This window comes from Scomber japonicus, chromosome 18 (assembly GCF_027409825.1).
Source record: "Scomber japonicus isolate fScoJap1 chromosome 18, fScoJap1.pri, whole genome shotgun sequence".
Lineage (NCBI taxonomy): Eukaryota > Metazoa > Chordata > Actinopteri > Scombriformes > Scombridae > Scomber > Scomber japonicus.
Window position 1 is genome coordinate 17,896,044 of NC_070595.1, and position 22,292 is coordinate 17,918,335.

General features: G+C 39.2%; 1 protein-coding gene across 2 annotated transcripts in view; it reads left to right on the forward strand.

The window, feature by feature from the left end:
• The window catches only part of asic2 (acid-sensing (proton-gated) ion channel 2), a 407,690-nt gene extending 396,416 nt beyond the window's left edge, over positions 1–11,274 (forward strand). For both annotated transcript variants that reach the window (XM_053337986.1, XM_053337985.1), the window contains exons 4-10: positions 2,132–2,282; positions 2,629–2,685; positions 7,720–7,873; positions 8,809–8,900; positions 9,575–9,654; positions 10,310–10,378; positions 11,173–11,274. In XM_053337986.1, coding sequence (XP_053193961.1) covers positions 2,132–2,282; positions 2,629–2,685; positions 7,720–7,873; positions 8,809–8,900; positions 9,575–9,654; positions 10,310–10,378; positions 11,173–11,274 — 705 coding nt within the window. The remainder of the gene's footprint in view (positions 1–2,131; positions 2,283–2,628; positions 2,686–7,719; positions 7,874–8,808; positions 8,901–9,574; positions 9,655–10,309; positions 10,379–11,172) is intronic.
• Positions 11,275–22,292: the final 11,018 nt, after the last annotated feature.

Below are 22,292 nucleotides of genomic sequence, written 5' to 3' on the forward strand. Positions count from 1 at the left end.
GCACAGTTTATATGAAGCCTCACAACAGCTTAGTGTGATGCTGTGATACAGATAGTCACCTCAGTGGCAGCCAGGAACATGCAGAGGAGATCTAGAGATGGTTAGGCCTCCTGGGTAATGAGCCTCCGGGGTTTCAGTCTCTGCTCATCTGTCAGCCCAATTCTGTGGCTGGCAGGGTGAAAACAGGCCCTCCTCTGCTCGCCTGCTGTGAAAACACTGCCCCTCTCCACAAGCACGCACAGTGGGAAACACTGTAAATTTAGCTCCAGCTAATTAATGCGGTGTTGCACTTTGCATCAAGTCTGAGGAAACCCTCCTGCTGTGAGAAGTTCCCACCTGTCTCTTCAAACTTCTTCTACAGAAACCCTGTGGGCACTTTCAAACATGTCCAAAAACAATCATGATACTTATGATTGGGTAGAGTATCTGGGACAAAAATTTGGGATTGAGTGTGATTCCAAAATAAAAGAAGAAAAAAGTTGATTAGTGGATCTTTATAATGGATACCAATCAGTTTTACTGTGAAAATGACTTTGACAAAGAGTTTAAGTGAACTAATTCTGGCTAATAATATTGGGCCTAGATCAAAGATGTTTAATGAAGTATGTAAGGCACACAGTACAAAGGCTGTGGTGAGAGCTGAATGAATCCTCAAGCGTAGACAGGCAATTTTAGATTTAAGCTCTCCAGACATAGAAATTGCCTCTCTGTGGGCTTTTGACTGCAGCTAAAGGCACAGTGTTCCTTTGGTTGGTTGGAAAGTCATTCTTCCCAAAGAAAAAAAAAAGTCTCCATTATACTATTATTCCTTTACTGCCTCTTGATTCCAGCTCAGGGTTCTTTGTATTTCAGTTCAGCTCTGTGCTGGAAATATACCCAGAGCAGAGGGCAATTTTTGGAAGTCTGTGATTTAATGTTGAAGTCCAACTTGAATTCTAAAGTTTCCGTCTCAGCTCACCCAACCAATGCTAAAACAGTGACCTCATTAAAACACCATCCTGTTCTCAAATCAAACTTTTTAAATGGTTAAGCCAAATTAAAACATTGCTGCGGTATAACGGGAATGAAATATTGATTAATAACACACTGAGTGGGGCAGAGGCCTCAGCTCTTATTAGATAGAACATAATCAGGTCAACGGGTCTCAACACAGTGAAAAGTGATATTGAGCACCTTAGATTATCTGATTATAGAGAAATAATCAGATCTCAAATCAGCCACAGTTGACTCTAATTAGGCCAGAAGAGAAAATTAGCTGAGGTGTGAAGGTGATTTTAAAGGTTAAGGATTGCTGAGGAGCACCTTTCTTAAATCCCTAATAAAATTAATAACGTCAGGATGCTGATATTTATTGCTTGCACTTGCTGCTGGCATCAGGGAGGGCATGTTTAATTATCATAGGAGACATTGCAGTCATATCCAGAAATGGCCAGAGGCTTTGGGACACTCAAATATTCAGCATGCTTGATTGCTGTTGGGATTAAATTTATTTCTCTAAGTGTTGGTGAAATAATTGTATCAATACTCCTACAGCGTCAAACTCCCTCGAGGCAGAGATACAACATCGCCTGATAGGAAGGGCATGGTTTCAAATTCTGTCAGTACTAACAAGCAAACTGTTGCCAAATTTCACCTGGCAGGATGTTGTGTTTTTGCCTCATCCACAAAAAAATTGCTCATTTGGCAGAGCGAGCAGCCTCGCTTGGGATGCATTGTGATGACAATGTAGGGAACTGGGGAACAGAGTGGGTGATAGATACTGAGTGTGCGGCAAGAGCGCTCTGCTTGTGTTGTGGAGCAGATGGGCCTTCACACTGCTCGGCCCGGTGTCCCTCGTTCCTCATCTGCTGTCCCAGTCTTCAGAGCGGCAGGAGAAGGGAGGAGAACATTTGGAGTTTATGTGCTCCCATAGCCGTGTGTTGAGGGATTTTTCCAACAGAGTCTGGCTATCTGTTGAATTGTTTTCCACACCGCCTGGTATACTGGCTGCATTTCAAGTACTAAAGAATGCATGATTGAGAGCTGCTGTCCACATTTCGGATTTAATATATAAATTCTCTTTGTGTTTATTAGATTTGTATTTATCTATCTTGCTTCCCCACTAACCTGACATGTCCTCTGTCATCTGCAGCTGACCTACCTGCCTCCCCCGTGGGGAGAGTGTGAGTCGAAGGCACTGGAGTCTGGTTTTTTCCAGGTCTACAGTGTAACGGCTTGTAGGATCGACTGTGAAACGCGTTACATTGTGGAGAACTGCAACTGCAGGATGGTGCACATGCCAGGTAAGCACAGACGGCTGTATGAAACAAGAAAATGTGGTGTGGGTGTTGTATTGAGCATGTATTCATCAACAGGAGTTTTCAGCAAGGTTGCAGTATTTTATGTGAGATTAAACCGCATTGAGGAGGCTTATATTGATATGACAAGTCAATACTGGATTAGGTGTTGGCATTTAAAAAAGCCCTGGGATTACGTGTCTGGCAGGAAAAAGGTGTTACGCCTCATATTTTTGTTTCGAGATTCATCCGACTGTTTACAATTTGTTAGAGTATACCAAGGACTTAATATTTAAACACTGACATTGACTGAATTCTTCTTATTAAGTTTTCTTTTTCAAATTCTTCCTAGGTGATGCAGCGTACTGCACGCCTGAGCAGTACAAAGACTGTGCTGAGCCTGCCCTTGGTAAGTCCACATGAGACAAACATGAGTCAAGACGAAACTCACACACTATATACTGGTTTACATATCATTATTTGCCTCGGGGAGGATTAGGATTTTTTTTTTTGCTGTTGATACAGAGCTTTAATGCTAAAACCTGCTTGAAAGATGAGCAACATTGGAGAAAATTTAAAGCTTGAGACGGCTCGACTTAAGAGCAGTTCATCATCGTACATGCCAAAACACTGATGAAAGAAAAAAAAGAAGTCAGGAATGAGTGATAGCACACCGTCATACTGTACATCCTCTCTGTCTGTCATTGGGCGTCATTTAAAGAGGGAATTGTACAGACGAGGAATAACTCAGTACGTAGGCACACCTCTGTTATACTTATAAACACTACAGGAGATTCAAAGTGTTCTATTTATGATGAAGAGTGTCAGTGTCGCTACTTAACTGTCTGATTTATCAAGAGAAGAGGAGTCATCTCAATATTCCCCCTTGTGTGAAGGTCTCATCAAGTAAATAACCAGCGTCAGAGCAGATGGAGACTGCAGTGTTAGAGTTCAATTTAATGGATGGGTAGTCAAGATAGATAATGGATCATATTTCCTGTGTTGCAGTAAATTATACAAGCATGTAAAAGGTTTTCTGCAGCCTTGGCTCATTCCTTTAAATTCCAAATTTTATAATAACTTTATCAGCTTTATTAAATGTTGGCTCATCCAGCTGTTTTAAGATATTGATCTGATTTTTGTTGTTTTGACTTTTTTCCATTTTTTTTATTATTAAATTGCCCCAATACCTAAGTGTAATGTTTTACTTTCACAATAGCCTTACTCTCAAGAGAGACTCATGAATGCCAAATGAGACAGATACTCTTTGATTTTAACTGAATTAAATTGCTTTAAAAGTGTTTAAAAGTCAAGGTCTGCCTTTCAAAGCAGCAGGATGATAAAGAGGTATTTTCTCATTCATATCCATCCAGTTAATAATAACAAGGAGAGCTGGAGCGTATCCCAGCATGCATTGGATGAGAGGGATGATCCACTCTCTGGCAGGTGGCTGGCCTACTGTATTAGGGCTAATACATATGCACTAACATTTACTCTTTAAGGGTTTTTTAGCATTAAAAATAACAGAATTTTACAGCACTGTATTTTTCCAGAATTTCTCTTGATAATCACCAGACTTGGTTGTAAAGAGTTTTAAAGGAACAGTCCAGATAAAAACAACTGAGTAAAAACGACAACCTTTACAGAAAGGCACGTTGTTATTGTTAATTCTGTGAACACCACAAAGGTCAAAGTTCTTCAAGCAACCACAAACTGAGACATGACCCATGCTCTCAGTCAGTCAGTTCAGGTCACATAAGGTGCTGTTCTATTATGGTTCTCTAGTCAATGTGTCAATACGTCTTATTACCCGAGCAGAACTGAGCAAACTTTCAGCTCTGATGCAGTAGTGCACAACATAATTGCCAGAGAAAATGTTGTTTTTATGTGTGTGTTAGGCAGAAAGTGTGAACATTTTAGAGCGAGTATAATTATCTGTGTTTTCTCAGATTGTTTTCATCCCAAAATTTTGAACCCATGAAGGGAAAATCTCTAAATAGTAAATGGACTATACTTAAATAGAGCTTTTTTAATCTAGTCCACTCAAAGCGCTTTTACACTACATGTCACATTGACCCATTCACATTGATGGCAGGGGCTGCCACTCAGGGTGCCAAACTGCTCATTAGGAGAAGACTAACATTCACACAACATTGGCGCAGCGGCATCAAGAGCAATTCGGGATTCAGTATTTTGCCCAAGGACAAATCGATATGTGGACTGGAGGAGTCGGGAATCAAACCACCGATCTTCTGATTAGTGGATGACTGCCTGAGCCACAGCTGTCAACACATTGTTCACTCAAAACATAATTCGCGTTGCATGGACCCACACCTTAAATATTTATTTATTCTCTGTGGAGTCACAAGACTTCACAAAAAAAATATTGATCATAAAAATCAATTGCGAACCTTGTTTATCATAAATATTGATAAGTCTTGTATGGTTGTGTCATGAGTCATGAGTTCAGTGGGGAACTACTAAAATCAACAACCATGTTTTTAACTCACTCTCCCTTCTTATATTGGTGATGCATGTTCATTTTACCACATAAATAATTGTTGACTAGTAGAAGTTACAGAAACATCAGCAAAACTTTCTGTCCTCCCTCTGTTCAGCCCCACCCTACTTATCCCACAAGGAAAATTATTTCTGGAGAGCCAGAAGAATGTAGCCAAGGGCAAAAAAACTTTCAGGCAATCAGCATCAAGGCTATAAACTCCCACAAAATAAGAGCATTCATTCTAAGTCACCAATGTGTCATTAACATGCACTCAAAACCGTAAGTTTCACTGTATGATGCGGGAAGAGTGTAGACGGCTTTGGTGCGTATAGCAGGCAGCTCTTTTCCACTCTTTTTCTGTAATTGGCTTCATTTTTGGAACAGTGAGACTCTCACAATCCCAACGCACACACACACATGCATGCTCACACTCAGCTTGGATCATTGAATGCAAATGAATTCTAGTTTAAACTCAGTGCCAATTTGCTATACCCATCAGACGGCAAAGTTTGATTGGCTTTTTCTCTTTCTATAACTGTGTCACTCAAGTTTTGGAGTCAGCACTGAAAATATTCTTTAATGGGCGACAGCTGCATCTGTTTGTGAACAACTTGCTTATCTCTTCATTTGCTTTTGAGGAAACTTTGAGGAAAGTGTATAATTATGCATCCAGACAGAAAGAGAACACAATTACTTCCAATTTCTGTTATAGGTGTTGAGTAGCAAATCTATCCTGCCAAAACTGTCTTAGATAAGTGGTTATAACAGCTGTCTTCCTGTCAAAAAGATATATATTTACATTTTTTATCTGTTGGTATTAACAGCTAGTAAATACATTAACATTTAAGAAAAAAAGAAGAAAAAAAGAACAAGGTTTAAATGTGTGTGAGAGAAGAATTGCGGGCGCTGGACAAAGGTGAGAGACTTAGAAAAATAAATCATTAATTTGAATGCATGAGGCCTTGCCCCTGTGTATCTAATAACATCTCATTTGAATAAAAATGGGAGACTACTGAGAAGCCATATTGAATTTCCTCTCACAATTACGTGACTGTGTGGCCTTGGAGGCTATTAGTGCACCATGGGGGATAGCTGCCTCGTGCTCTGTGATCTGCTGGTTTACCACAGAGTTGTCTCGGTGAGAAATAAGGCCGATAACATTAACTTGTCCTTTCGGAGAATAAGGGTTGGGATGTTTGGGGAGATTTTAAATCCCAAGAAGATTTTTTAAGTCCAAATAGAGAAGTTTTTTTGCTAGTGAGAGAAGAGTCGGTAATCTCTTGTGAAATTCAATGTATGATGTATTTAAACTTTGGAACGTCAAAAAATTAAGACTTAAACTTAAGAAAGTGATTCGCGGGGAGTGTGAGCGGCCTCTGTGCCAGAGTAGCTTTTGATGGAGCTATATTTGAAAAGCTTGTGTCGCTCAACATTACCATCACTGCGACAGAGTTGGTGTTATGTAGGAGGCTCTGGGCTTAACACAAAACCATCCAGTGCATTCAAGATATTTTTTTTTTTTCTGAGTGCAACTGACGAGACACAGCCCTGAATAGAGTCTGGCATTTCTGCATCAGGACATTGTCTCTGTCAGGGTAAAGGCTGTTTCACAAAGCTGCTTGAGGGTGTTTGATACTTTACATTCTCTCTTTGTTGACATTGACAGTGACATTGTCTTATGCTGTTGTTCAGTCTTTTATGGAGTACACATTCATAAGACTCGAGACGCAGTATGAACGCTCGTTGCAGTCATGTGTGTTATTTGTATGCAGAGAGGTAGGATAACCTTGTGAGTGACCTCTGTTTATAGTTTCTCTAAAGAGATGCCAGATGCATCTTTCTGACCCTCAGAAGATATACAAAACCCATACTAAGCTCTATTGTTTATCACCAGTGAAAGAAACTGATGAAACATACTACAAAGATGGGGCTAATTAAAACTACTGTGGTGGGTGTCTTGAACTAACATCACAACTTAACATGTTGTTATTTCAGATTAGTGTGGTTTCAGTTCATAATGGCCTTGATAAGATACAAAAAAAAGTTAATCTAGTGTTAGTTTTTTCTGTCCAAAACCCCAAAATCTTGTATTCAGAGTGAGTCCGAGAAAAACAGCAAATCCTCATGTCTGAGAAATAACGATCAGAATTGTTGGGGGTTAATTAGATGTCAGTTGACTAATTGACATCATTGAGACTTAAAAGGTTTTACACCTGCCTTGACATATATTCAATTCTTATGTTATTCAGGATGTCACTCTCATACTTTGAAGTATCATTATGGTAAATGATTATGTTTCCCTGCTGATTGTATTCAGTTTAGTCTTTTTTCCCCCATAATAACATTATCTACCTGTTCTCAACAGTATGTTTATTTTCTCATATTGTTTTAGATTTGAGTTTGATTTGTTCAGAGGACTCTCCTCTTGGTACTTTATTGCATTTTTATTATACCACACAGTTAGGCAGAGGTTCTTCGAATAAAAGGGACGATATTTTCTTTGCCAGTTGGCTATGACTTGTCTCATGGATTAATGCTTTAGTAAGAAGAATATTCATAACCACATCAGGAACGTCCCACCCAAAGCAGCGGTATAATACCAGTGAGTCACAATGTTAACAGGATATTTTGTTACACTCTGCAGGGAATTATGAGGCATTTTCACTGATTTTCTGCCTTAGGAGTTTCAATATGTCTGGGAGTAAGTGTATGTTGTATCCAGGAGACATCACATTAAAGTCAGTGCTAACATACTTCAAAGATGCGGCTAATTAAAAGTAATTAGCTGTGGTTGGTATCTTGAACCATTAACCAGTGTGAACCATTATCACATTTTCTCCTGTGTTCATCATCTTCAACCCATCCTCCCACATCCCTCGTTCCATTTTTCCCCTCTGGATTTTACATTCCTCCCTTCATTACCACCACTCCTGCGTGAAGCTAAACTGTCAGCTTTGGAGAGCAGCAACTGTATGTGCAGGACACCGTGCAACATGACCCGCTACAACAAAGAGCTGTCCATGGTCAAAATCCCCAGCAAGACCTCAGCCCGTTACCTGCAGAAGAAGTTCAACAAGTCAGAGAAGTACATCACGTAAGTCATGTTATTTGTTTACACAGGCAGATGATAGGATGATATGTAAAATCCCTGAGAAGAGTAGAATTTAAATACATTCACTGTACTTTAAATTTATACATTAAAACAATCAATGGGCAATTTATGAAATACACATATTTAATCTTCATTAATAGATTTTCTTGGAGATTCTTTAAATGTAAAATTAAAGCTGAAGACTTATTCACATTATGGTTTTTGTGTGTTATAGTTCATGAAATACCAAAAAACACAAGTGATGGAAGGAAAATACAAGAAGATAATCTCAGAAAACTAAAGTGCTTGTCCAGTTTAAGGCACAAAGACAAGACAGGCATATGAGCAGATGATACATTTATCATTGGGATAAAAACAAATCAGTAGCCTCCAAACATGTGCACGCATGGAACTTGAAAAAGCAAAAAAAAAAAAAAAAAGAAATCACTAATGAGGCCCAGAGAGTTATTGTGATTTCTATTCAGATATTACTCAACTAAACACATCAATATTCACATTCACACCAACCAAAATTGTAACAGTTTACTTGTCAAGCTGAGTATTCACTGAGCCACACATGTATGAAAAAAGGACAAAAAAAAAAAAAAGCAAGCAGATTCTACACAAATAGAACCAGGGTAAAATCAAGCATATCTTTCAGATGACATTACGAACCATTGAGCCTTTGCTGCCCAGATTTATTTCTTTTTTTTCCTTTTAAATATCAGTTTTAAAGGCCTGGGAGGCTTTTGTCTGGCTGTGAAAAGCTCAGCCACTGCAAAGAGTGTGTCCTTCTCCCACACAGTGAAGGTGTCTCTGTGGTTGTACAGCTCTGTAGAAAATGGACGGGCTGCTGCTGATTGTGTCGCTTGCCAAGTAAACACCTGATGCTGTGGGATTCATTAGGCCAAAATGTGCCTTTTTTTTTCTTTTTTCAGAGACAACATCCTCGTGTTGGACGTGTTCTTTGAGGCTCTGAACTATGAGACCATCGAGCAGAAGAAAGCCTATGAGGTGGCAGGCTTGTTGGGTAGGTTTTCTCCAAGTTACCCTTATTTAAAGGCTTGAAAAGCAATGCCTTTTCTTGTCAGTATGTATGAGTATCAGTATGTGACAGATTAGGGTCAGGTTTGGATTTTCTTTTTTGCTGCATAAAGCTTCAGGCTCTGGCCAGAATTTGGTTTGGTTATTAAATATATTGGGATATGTCTGTCCTTCTTTCTGTGCCCATTGGGAAAAGGGAAAGCGACAGAGTGTAGCTACTGTGTTGCATTAGCCAGGTCAGCTATGATTAGTAATTGAATCAAATAAAGCAAGAATATAGCTTCAGGTCTTGGGCTTGGCAGTATCAGCTGGGTTCATACAGGTCAGGTCTAAAAAAATTAATATACTTGTCGGGTTCGAAGTGTTTTGCATAAATGAATATAGAAAAGAGACTGGAGACAGAGAACACTGTGACACAAAACTGAGTGACATTTCTACTGTTAAGCTATGTTTATATATGAGGATTGCTCTGACTGTCTTATTGTGTTTGTACTGTGGCCAAAGGCAAACTTGGAAGCTATTTTCATATTGAGACTGTGACTACATCTGTATGTGAGAAATACTCTCATACAATTTTAACAAACACCCACCAGCAAGAATGAAGTATTTTTCCTGGCCATGGTGTCTTTCTCTTTTCATATGTTGCTGTTTTTCTTATAGGTGACATTGGTGGTCAGATGGGTCTGTTCATTGGAGCCAGTATCCTCACCATCCTAGAGCTGTTTGACTATGCTTACGAGGTCAGTGTCAAGTTGTTGTTTTCACACTCATTTTCTCATATAGCTGTTGAAACATCTTATTACACATGCACCCAACTTTTCAAAAGGCTCTTACAGTTTTTGTTGGTGCAATAAACCCTGATAGCTCTTGTTTTTCAGTGAAGAGGTAGAGCACTGACTGTGAATGCTGTCAACAGAAACAGTGTCACTGATACAAAAAGCAGATAAAGAACTAAATTTACCTCAGAGCTGACTGAGATGAAGGACTGTGTGATGGTACTTTTCCATTACCTTTGCTCCATTGTGAGCCTTAGAGCTTTTTGTGCTGCTTTCAGCTGCAGCATGTTCTCACAAGCACATAATAGTCTTCACCTCCCCTAGGGTTTTCGAAATACATAGAAAAAGTAATTTACAAGGTTGTTTTTTTAATTTAAATGGGCATAATGGAGTTATGGGCATCCAAAAACCTCTATGTGAATAACATAAGCATTTTCTAAGCAAACTCTATCAGTTCTCATGCAGAAATAATTGTGAAGGTTGTTTGCCACATTATTCATTTTTACCGAAAACTCCAATGTTCCTGTGCAGTACATTCAGTAATTTCAAGAAGAACTTGTGGATATAGTCTATAACAGACTGAATGAAGTCTGTGTGACTTTTATTTCCTGATTTGCAGGTACTGAAAGACAGACTACTGGATCTACTGAGCAGAGAGGAGGAGGAGGAGAGTCATGGAGAGGATGTGGTAAGAGTGGCCTTTAACCCTTCACTTATCAATCTCCTCCACAGAGTGCTCTGTATAAGTGGAGCGTGTAGACTGAGAGTAATTTCACTCCCTCTGATCATGCATATCAAACCCTGCCATATTCCTACCCCTCCATATAAGCATAGAGAGAGCACCCTGGCAACCCTAAGACTGTTCAGACTGACAGTTCAATGGCAATTTGTGGCAAAAGCCTTTGCTCTTTGCATTTTTTGACTGTTTTCAGCCTGTGCACAGTTTAATCCTAACTACGCCTAACCCTTGCATACTCTTTTACTCCCCAAGGACCACAATAAAATCACGAAATTTGAATCCCAGATATCAGCGGATTTGCATGTGCAGAGCTTTGACACACAAATTTCCATTGTTGACCAGCAGCAAACCAGCTTCAAAGCATTGACCCTTGGGATAAAGCAGATGGAAGCCATAGAGTCTAAAAGCAAGAAGCTACAGTATGATATTAGCTTTGTACTTCCATCCATCCATCCAAACCAGGTCCTGGTTTACAGTCAGTTATGAAACAGAAGTCGATGCTTTAAATGCATCTTTTGAATAAATCACATTAGCTTATTGTGCTGATAATGACCAAACTACTCTAGCTGGGTAGGACTAACATGTTTCAGTGTTATTGGCTATAGCTCGCCAGCCACAGTAGCTTGTCAACCAGCTCCAGCAGCAGTTATCAAGTGAGCCAAGACTACCTTATTTACTTTTAGTTTGCTGTGCTACTTTCTGGTCTGACCTAGAGATATGACACTCTCAATCTTGTTTCCCAGAGTTCCTGCGACCCGGTGGCAAACCACTCTGAGTCCATCAGCCACACTGTGACAGTACCCCTGCAGACTACGCTGGGCACCCTGGAGGAGATTGCCTGCTGAGGCCCTCCCTCCTTCCCCTCAGAGCCACACACACCGAGAAGCTGCCTCCATTGGGTGGCACTATGTCCTCTGTTTGGGCACCTTGGAGGACCTTAACAGGGGAGGGGAAGAGGCAAGGACAAAAACAAGAGTTGGTCTGAGGACAGTGCTGCGCTCTGTCACACCGCCCTGTCTGAGGCACTAATGGGGATTAAGGAGCTGTCGGCTGGACTTATCAGCCCTCTCTGTCACCCTGCACTGTACTGTGGTGGGAGGGCAGTCTCGGTTGTGCCAGACCTGCCCCAGACCTGGGGCTTTGTGTCTCCACATACACATAAACAGAAATTCAGAGACTGGGTTAGGCAACTACCCAGAGGGGGCTCATCCCTGTGCAGCATATCTATGTAACAAACACATTCATATGTCGCTCACTGCCAAATGAACTGTACAAAATTGGTTTTGAACTGTCCAAACTGCATGCGTTGATCTATCTTGCTCTCTTTGCTGATGCATACGTTGGACTGCAGTGTTGCTTTACTGTAAAGTACATGTGTGCCATTTGTCTCTCTATCTGCAGGACAAGCCCACGACAAGGGCCCAGGTCAGATATCGAACTTCGAATGTACAGATTGAACATATGGTTGTTTAAAATCATAGTTCAGATGTGACCAATCCATCTTTGAAAATCTATTCTAATGAGAAATGTATCGAAAAAGGGGCTGGTGATGAGTGAGTATTACTGAGGAAAAAGAAAAAAAAACACCTGAAGTTTCTGTTTTGTTTACTGAAAACAGAGTGAAATCTTTAAGATTTTGTAACCCACATTTTGCATATTTTTTTCACTTGTCAGTTTCAGTTTAATCAGTATACTAAAAGACATGTTTGCTACTTGACTCCCGAGGTGCTAAGCTGCTCTCGACAGACATCTTTAAAGAGATGTCACATTCTTACTGTTAATTTATGTGAATAAGTGACTGGCTTCTGGTTGCTGCACCTCAATGCAACACCCAGCTACCCAAGTGAGGTAGAATCTGAATTTATTTGCCTGCCAGACAGCAAGCCGTGCACAAAATGCTCCAGTAAAAGAATATGCCCAGGGAGTCGTCAAACTATCATTTCATTAACAGAATGTTGCGGTGACATTTTGGACAGTTATTACCATTTTATCAAAGATGACATCATTTTGTCCTTCACCAAAAACAATCCCCTGGCTTGACTATTTAAAACAATTTTCATCATTATAAAAAATTGCTAGAGTACCATAAGGATGGTTCAGTCAGATTTTTTTAAGGATACAGGGTCTGCTGTATTATGGTGTAAATATCTGTGTTTTTTTTTTCTCATAAAAACGGGTACCATGCAGACATGCCTGAAGCAGATCTAATTTAAGAGAACTTTGATGAAACATCAACACCTGATGCAGAAGTGACCACATATCGGTCACATATGATTTGTAACATTAATCATACTGCAGCTCTCCATAAGTGAGAGTGTTATGTAACAGGCAGTAGCGTTTTTGGGTATTTGAATGTCGTGTTAAAAATGAAGGACACACTTAAGCTTGCTATGCGCACCTGGCATCCTTTTCAATACATCCAAATCTACAGTGTTCTCAGAAACAACAGTTACATATGGCTTTACACCAAAAGCTTGTGTGAGACCATTTGGAAGATTTTAGTGTATCTGAGTTTTCTATTTCTAGTCCATGATCATCCTAGCATGGTCTTTGTCATCATGGTAATGTACATTACAGGTAGGAATGAATTCAAGTGCTTTGTGAGACTGTTTGAATTATGATTTCCCATCTGTGCTTCAACCTGCCGTCGCTGTGTACTATCTCATGTTGTGGCTTTAGACGAACACAATCTTCAGCCGACCTGCAGTGGTGTGAGACAAAACGTGTCTAGCGACTTCTGGTGGCGATGACACTGGCTGTTTCTTCTCTCTACTTTGGCTTCAATTGTTATCGCAGGACAGCGTTTTCTCATTTTGTGATGCAGCATACAGTGTGTGTTTTTAATGTGAAACAATAAAATGAAAAAGTTGTTTTGCAGTGGTGGCATCCTGTTGTAGCAAGGCTGAGCAAGGCAAGTTTCTTTCGACAATACCACAATTCAAAACTGTACATAACACATAAAAGGGCCTTAAAGGATTTGGCTGGTGACTGTGTATTTTTTTCACTGTCAACAAATCTCATGTGCAGAACCAAACCAACAATGAATTTATCTTTCTTACAAGTATTGTGTGTGTGTATCCAAAGGCTCATACATCTTATTTCTCTGTGCTGTAGACCTCCATTGTTGTCCAAAAAACTATTAAAACACATGCTCTTTTATCCAGGGACTACAGTTGCAGTACGTTGTTTCCAGCTCCAAAAAATTAATAACAGCAATCACGTTTTCAGACTCAGGAGAGTAGTTCTGTGTAAGGCAGATGCCATTGAGCCCGAGTTCTGTTTACTGAGCTTCAATAGCTTGTTGTGCAAGTTAAGAGCTTGTGATGTGTAGCACAACAAGCTGTTCTGTAAACACAACCACGTTTCCACATATTCACATTGGTGTCTGACTTACACAGAACTACTCTCCGGAGACTGAAAACATAAAAGATGTTTTTAGTCTACATGAGATTTGTTGACAGTAAGAAAAATAAAATTACCACCATTTTTTAAAGAAGGTATATAAATAAACACATGGAAATATAGGAAAAACAAATAAATAAATAGGCGATAGAAATAAAATGGAACTAAAGATATGAGTAGAAAATGACACTACAGTGAGAGATATGGATATTTAATGTCATCTAGAGCTGAGGTTGGAGATTGCAACAGGTTGGAGAAACTATTGTGGCTGCAAGACTTGCGAAGATACAAAAGCCCCTCTCAAACATGGCGGTGCAACATGTTGGGCTCCATGGAAGAGGACCAGCTCCCTATGTAGATATAAGGGCTCATTATAAGGCAATGAAAACACAACCATTCTTATTTTAATGGGATTATACACTAACCAAAACATATGTATGAATTAAAGGAATTATTTAAAAAAAAATAGAGTGAAAACAGCTAGCTTCAATGTACTCTGGTGGACTAGTGCCTAGCAGTCATCCTCAGTTGATGTGCCACTTCTTTGTAGATCTGGAAAATAACCTACAAACTCATGCTCAACTTTTATATGTGGTAGTTGTAAAGAATACAATGATAGACTTTGTACAAAAGCACCCAACAGCTCCTGCAGAAAGAACTGGAAAATAGCAAGTCATGTTGTATCAAATATACAATATTTTGGCAAGGTGCAATTTTCCTCTGACATCTATGCTATATGCTCTTGATATCGCATGAGGTGTTCCCCTATACAGCCTCAAATGATTACAGTAGCTTGGACAATTGAGGAGTCACAACACTGCAGTGGAAAAATCCACTTGAAACCTGATTTAGCTTTCTGCTCAGGTTTTATTCAGCGTTGCTACTTGAAAAAAAACCCAACAGCGATAGCAGTGAGCAATGGAACCCAGAGACAGCTATATGGCCTTTCTCCATGGCCACACATTTGTTTAATTAATTTAGTAATAATGTGTTCTCCTGCACCTCAGACATGCACAAATCATATTACTGAAGGATAGAATTGACATAAGGGAAGAGATGGCATTCAATTCAAGATTGCTTCTAACACAGAGCCAGGAATGATTGTAGTAGTTAAGGGACGTTGGTCTCGGTTGACTTTCCTTTTTTATTTGATTTCAGGGAATAGCAGCAATGATATGTTTTTGAGCTAACTCGAAATAAAAGACCTGTGATTTTGGTTTACTTATATTAATATTCTGCACATTGCCAGAGACTCTTGTTGAGGAGCTGCTGCAGGCTGGAGTTTAGCCTCAGTTCAGTCTCAGTTCATTTAGCAGATATTTAGGCATCGGAAATTGCCTGCAGGTCAGCTATAGTGCATCAGCAACTCATTGTAAACACGCTGATTGCTTTGGTAGAGTAAGAGCTCACACACATCAGTGGTTGCACTTGCATTTAAAACAGCATTGTAGATACAATAAGATCCAACACCTCAGTGCATTTAAGTGTTTCAGGAATTAGTTTTATATGTGAAAGCAAGAAGAAGAAAACACTGTGCTCAGCCAAAGACAAAAAGAGAGCAGGAGTGTGAGTATCACAGGCCAGCACATACACAGTTCAGTTATTTCACTTTCTGTAATTACATGAGAGTAAAATTATATTTTGCTCTTCCCCTTTTCAATGTGCATTAGTTATTTACTCATTTAGCAATGATGGGGTTTTTTTCTCTGCAGGCTACTGACAGAAGTATTAGTTATTAAAGGTGCAGTGTTCTTCTACATGCTTGGAAATGAGGGGATAGAGGAGGGCTGTTGCCGGGCAGGCTTACAACAAGGGCACAAGTGAGATATTGAATTTCAAATATATACAAATTGTGAACATATGGTTGTTGGAGATGTGAACAATCCATCTTTGAAAATCTATTCTAATGAGTCATTTATTGAAAAGTGGCTGGCAATGTGTGAGTATTACCGAGGGGGGAAAAACACCTGAACTTTCTGTTCTGTTTACTGAAAACTGAGTGAAATCTTGAACATTTTTATAGCCTGCATTTTGCTTTTTTTTACCTGTCAGTCTCAATTTAATCAGTTTACTCTAAGGCATGTTTGCTACGTGACTCCTAGGGTGCTAAGCTGCTCTTGACAGATATCTTTAAAGGGATGTCATACTCTCACTGTTAATTTATGTGAATAAATGACTGGCCTCTGGTTGCTACACCCCACCACAACACCCAGCTAAGTGAGGTAGAACCTGAATTTATTTGCCTACCAGACAGCAAGCTGAGGGTTAGAGAGGGCTGACTGCTAGATGCCACTAAATCCTACACACTCGTCCTTGAAGCACTTTTAAGCACTCTAGAAGCCGCTTTATAGATTCATTAGCAGTAAAGAGTTCTCCAACAACTGTACATCTCCACTTCTCTTTTTTCTTGTACTGATAGCGCTTTTGGAGGGGTCAAAACAACTTGTACAGTGTGGCCTTCAGAAGGAGAGGGGTTTTCTTTAGACATTGTTTCTCTTCTTGCTCTGCTCACAAGTCATTTGGCAGCTGTTTTCTTACTGTGCTGCATGTCACAGGGCAAAGAAAGGTTTAGACTGAGGTCCAAATTGAAGAGTAGTGTGGTATATGACAAGTTAAAAGGAGTCAGTCCTGAAAATACATACTATTGCACACTGAAGAAGGCATAGCAGAAGCATCTGTGTATTTTATTCCACTTTGCATGAAAGAAACAAAACGTAGAATTAAAAAACAACACTATTTTGTGATCTCTTGCAATACTAACAGTACAAATATGGATTTTTACACTTACATCTGTCCCTGTGTATGCTGGAACTTGTCAGGGAACAGATCTGGGTGAGATAGTGTGTGGGTTATGACCAAAGACCATGTTTCTCAGGGAATGCAGAAATGCAGATAGGATTTCTGGCTAGCTTTTGCTTGCAGGGGTTCACAGAGTTGACACGTCCAAAATCAACTAGATGAAGATGAAGATGCCAAACACTGATTGATTGAATAGAGAAAAATACCTGGCAGCACCGAGACTGGGCTAACCTGGCAGGTTTTTTGTCTTATAACCATTGGCTCCCTAATTTAGCTGTCACTAACTGTAATGTGCATCATATTTCCAGTTTTTTCTCAACCACTGTCAGTCTGAGAAGGATGTAGACAAGCATCTACTGTACCTCCACAGATACACATTGAGTCACCAGCTGCTTCTGTTTACCTGACATATGTTTTGGTTACCTTAGAATAATCCCTCCACATGAACATAGGGAGTGGGTCCCCTTCCACTGAGCCTGTCATGTTGCAACATTGTGTGAAAACAGACAAACCAAAAACTGTTTAAGAGAGGGCCTTTCGACTTTTTCGTGAGTTTTGCAGCCGCCATAGGATCAGGCTTGGAAGAGGATATGGGCTATCCATTTGGTCTGCAACCTCACCACTAGATGCCAATAAATCCAACACACTGCACCTTTAAGGCACCTTTAGACTGTGGAAAAAAAGCATTTCCTGTAGCAAGTTGCCATGCAATCTCACTGCAGGACACTTCATCACATAGATTTGACCACGTTGCTCTGCCGATTGTCAACTTTCATCTTGGCCAGTCCAAAGTCACACAAAAGGCACCTTAGATGGGTGTTTTGGTGAAATTTGACCATATTAAATAACTCCACTCAACATGACTGTGCAACCAGATGTAGATTGAAAACTTCTGAACATGTTTTACTATTTAAATGAAAAACTCAAAATTAGATTGCAATCTAGTTTATCATTTACACACATTTTTTCATCACATTCTGTTAATTACATTATACACAGTTATTACAGTATAAGTTTCTACAAGCTGTAAATTATGTCATCCCCCTATGAATACTGACAGTATATTCATCCCCTGAGAACAGAATATCAAGCTGGATTTGGAGCCAGCTTGATGTTTTGCAGTTATTCAGGCATCACACGCTTGTACTCTTCATTCATGTCAAAGACAGAAAGGCAGTTAGTGCAGAGTGAGCAGATTAAAGAGAAAATGAGAGATAATTGGAGTATAAACAAGGAGACAGTCATGCATTGACAGTAAGACAGCCACAGTAGAACTGAATCAAGACAGATCTAACCATATCAGGGAGAAAGATTGAAAGAGGGACTTCTTTTCTCTCTCTCTCTCTTCACCTGATGTACCAGTCATTGACCAAGTGAGAACACAGGGTTTTCCATTTAATTATCTGTCTCAATTCAATCTCACGGTAGTTATATCCAACTTGATTTCTGGAAACCTCAGTCAGGCCACATCCAAGACATTACATTTAACCTTGAGATCTATAATTCATGTACTTGCAAATAAAATGTCACCAAAGCAATTTTGGCAGCATAATTGAATTTTCAAAACAGCCACAGAAGGTGGAGAGCTGTAGATCAAATCTTACTGAATTAAATATGTGTTAGCATTGGAAAAGTCTATTTACTGCATAAAAATAGAAAATAGGTGACAATTATGTTTGTTCTACTGCTCATTAGAGAAACAGGTGTCTTATATATACTCACCCAGATCAGTGCAACAGAGCATCAGAAATGACTGGATCATTTATTTTACATGTACACTTGCTGGTGAATACCTGGGGCTGAATCATATTTAATTACCTGTTGACTCTGTTTATTGCTTAAGAGAGCTGATTACCAATTTAATCACAAGCCACAGACTCATCGGGACGCCTTTTCATGTGTTCCTAATGAGCCTCAGGGGAAATCAGTGACATTCAGAATAGTTAACAGGGCTAATAATCCATTTAACTAATGAAATGACATATGCATCCACCTGACTCTGAGCTCTTAAGTCATGTGTCAACATTCCTGAGATCCTTCAGGACAGTTTTGCAGGGAGTCTGTGTGTTATGATAATTACTGAAACAAGGCTGCAACATCCCACATGTCTTGCAAATCGTCATGGGCTGATGAGTTAAAGCCCCGTACAAATTCCCCTAAAGAGATTTACAGGAACACTTTGAAACTGAAGTTGGGCGGTGTTCATGAGAACAATGAATACCTACCCTCAGATTTCCATTTAAATTTACTCATGAGTGTGTTTTATTTTTAAAAAGAATCAGGTTGGTCAGATTAAGAAGTTTGTTTTGGTTTTTGTTTTTGTTTCAAGGTTTTGCTGCTTTATTTTCACTGTCACTGATGACCAAATTACAGTTGCAACTCCAGGCAATGCCTCTTCAACTAAAAGATGAGAAAAATACCTAATATAAAATATGGAACTGAGAATGAAAAGCCACACTTAGGTACAGTGGTGCATTGAGCTCAATGTTAACAACAGGATAACATCTAATATCACATTAATAATGTTTAATGGGTATAATATTTGCCATGTTCACTATCTCAGTTTAGCATGCTAACAGCTTGCTAAACTGACCTTAGCTGAGGCTGATGGCAAATATTTTATTAGGTTTTTGGTCATTAACAGAAGCACAGGATACAATTTGGATGAAAAGCTAAAGGTTGACCAAAGTTATTACAATTCATCCTGAGAGATGTGTACTATATTTGGTGCCAGTCCATCAAGTAGATGTTGAAACATTTGACTGGATAAGAAAAAACTTAACTACTAGCTGAAATGTCACTGTAGTCTTTAGAGTCCTCTGGTCACCATGGATACCTGCACCAAATTTCATGGCAATGCAATGGTCGTCCAAAGCACAAATTTGGGGTTAAATTGGATCAACAGTAATTTAACATGACTGTTGATTACTCCTCAGCAGGCCTCTGAAGAGCTGGTCAATCAGAACAAAGTGGACTCATCAGGAGGGATTGGTGGACATAAAGGCTGAACTGAGTTTTTTTTTGAAAATATGAATCATGCAAAGCTACTCTAGTGGATTCCCAGAATGAAAACATAGAGCTAGAAATTAACATAATGGATGTCCTTTGATGATGGCTGCATTACCTGTCAGTGACCTCCATGGCTCTAGTATGTTGCATGCCCACTCACTGACATGACTTATTGGGGGAGCCATTGTTAATGTTATTATCACAGATGTGCCGTTCCTTCTTTGACAGTACAAATTTCTGCTGTAAAAACGGCTCTTCAGTTGGTGTTATATATCAGTCTGGACAAAGAACTTATTGACAGATTGAAATTGCCATCCATAGAATCACAACGCTAACCTGGCTAAAAACGTACCAATGCATAGAAAGAACATTACAATTGATGAAAGGTAATTTGAGAATTGATTTGAGATGGAGAAAGATGAGTGGGAAAGAAATTACTCTGAGCTGAAAGGATCATTTCTTTTCCCTGAAATAACACAAGTAAGGATGTGAATAATAGATATTGACTGGTTTGAAAATCTTACTTAGAGAATCCTGCAACCGATTGTAGGGCTTAGATATGTTATTTAAAACTAAACTGAACAAACAAAACTTTGTCACAAAACAGAATCCAATTTAAAACTTACTGGTGCAAATACAAAATCCTACTAGTAATTATAATAGTGATTTAAATTTAAATTGATGACTGAATAATTGAAGAAACCACAAATCCCTAAACAATCACAATCATAATGGTGGATCAGGTTAAGGAATGAGTGTGTGTACATGTGCATTATTGTCTGTGTGTGTGTGTGTGTGTGTGTGTATATATGTTCCTCAGTAAAATGTATTGTGCCAAACAGTGATAGATAACGCTACCTGCAGGGAAATCTGGGCCAATGCAGTGAAGCAGAGGACGTGAGGGAAACCTTTAGAAAAGGGCCACCAGAATCACAATTGTTTGCTCTCCGGCTCATCCATCACTGAGAAATCTACTTGGTACAAGTTACATTATGAAAAAAGTCATCTGGGGAGATTACTGTGTGGCCTTCATGCTGTACAGTACCTAAGAGGTGAGACAGATTAGATTAGAGTGGAGAAGCAGACCACTGTTGTGTGCTATCATGAACAGATGTTGAGTGCTGATTCAATAATACAGAGCCTTTATCAGTATCACTCCTGAGGAATATGTGTTTACCAGCTTTTTATTTAATCTTATATCTCACAGTGCAAGCGAGTAAACACAGTTGAGAGTGACATGGCTTTCAGTCCCTGAAAACAATTAAAATCAGGATGTTAACATTATTATCAGAAAACAGTTTTAGGGTGAAGCCATCTTTTACACCATATCCTGCCAGCACTATATGTCCCACAATGGGCTGTGTTATGTCCTGCTTGTGCCATCTAGTGGTGACACATTAGCACATTAGATAGGGCTGTCATCATGAAGACATCATGAAATGGTCATATAAACCTTCATATACATGACGGGGTCAGTTTGGTGAAAAAACTGATGTAGTCTAATGGAAAAATTACCTAAAATTCAATCTCAGTGAGGGGCTGCAAAGTGTATTATTATTCAAAGTGTTTCCCAGTTTTTGTCATATTCTTGGGGCTATAACTAACTTTTTTTCCATTTTTTACTTATTTCTCCAATTAACTGATCAATCAATTAGCCCATAAAATAATAGAAAATAGTGAAAGTGGCTGAAACCAGCATTTTTGATAAATTATTGACAAACATGATTATCTAATTATCAAAATAGTTGTCCATTCATGTCTTGTTGATCAACCTAATGATAAGTCAACTAATCATTGCAGCTTTACTTATTTTAAATAAAGCCATAAGTATGTGGCTGACAGAAGATCCACATATTGTACTAGTAGCTCCCAGTGAACTTAATTTACCAGAGTTTTACCACAGTTTGTTTTGTGATCCAGCACTTGTACAAGTTTGTGGTTGCTATGACTTTTTCACCTGAACATTACACCCATATCTGACTGCAGAACATATCTTCCCAAAACCACAGACATTAATTGTCAGCTATAACCATTTCCTCTCTTTTAGGGAGCCTTTTCACAACATCTTGGAACCAATTTGCTCCCATTCAGCCACAAAAGCCTCAGTGAGGTCAGCCTCTGATGTTAGGTAATAAGGCCTGACTTACAGTTGGCATTTCACTTCCTCCAATATCTTCTGCTCTCACTGTGCATGCATAGGTCTTTGCAGCAAGCGGAACACACATCCAATAAAGGTTGAAGAAAGCAGCTGACCTTTGAAGTTTCAGCTGGAAGCAATCGTCAAACCATGAAAAAGATATTGGATAATAGATTTAATCATAGTGATTACAAATAGGAAAAAAAATGTCACATACGATAGTTAGATACTGTGGTAATAAATCAGTAAACAGTAAAGGTCTGATTAGTTTTGGTGTCACCGGTAAAATATCAATATACCCCATGAGCAAGTACAGCACAATGTGAAACTAATGAATCTCGTAAAAAAAAATTTTAAAAAGCATATAGTTCGCAAGAGTAAAAGTACAGTAAATGAACAGTTACTTTAATTTGTGTAGTAGCAACACCTTAAGGCCCATTTATGCTCAACGTACGTACGAAAACGTATCCGTCCTTTTCAAACAATGTTACCGTCACTGCTCACATACTTCCATGC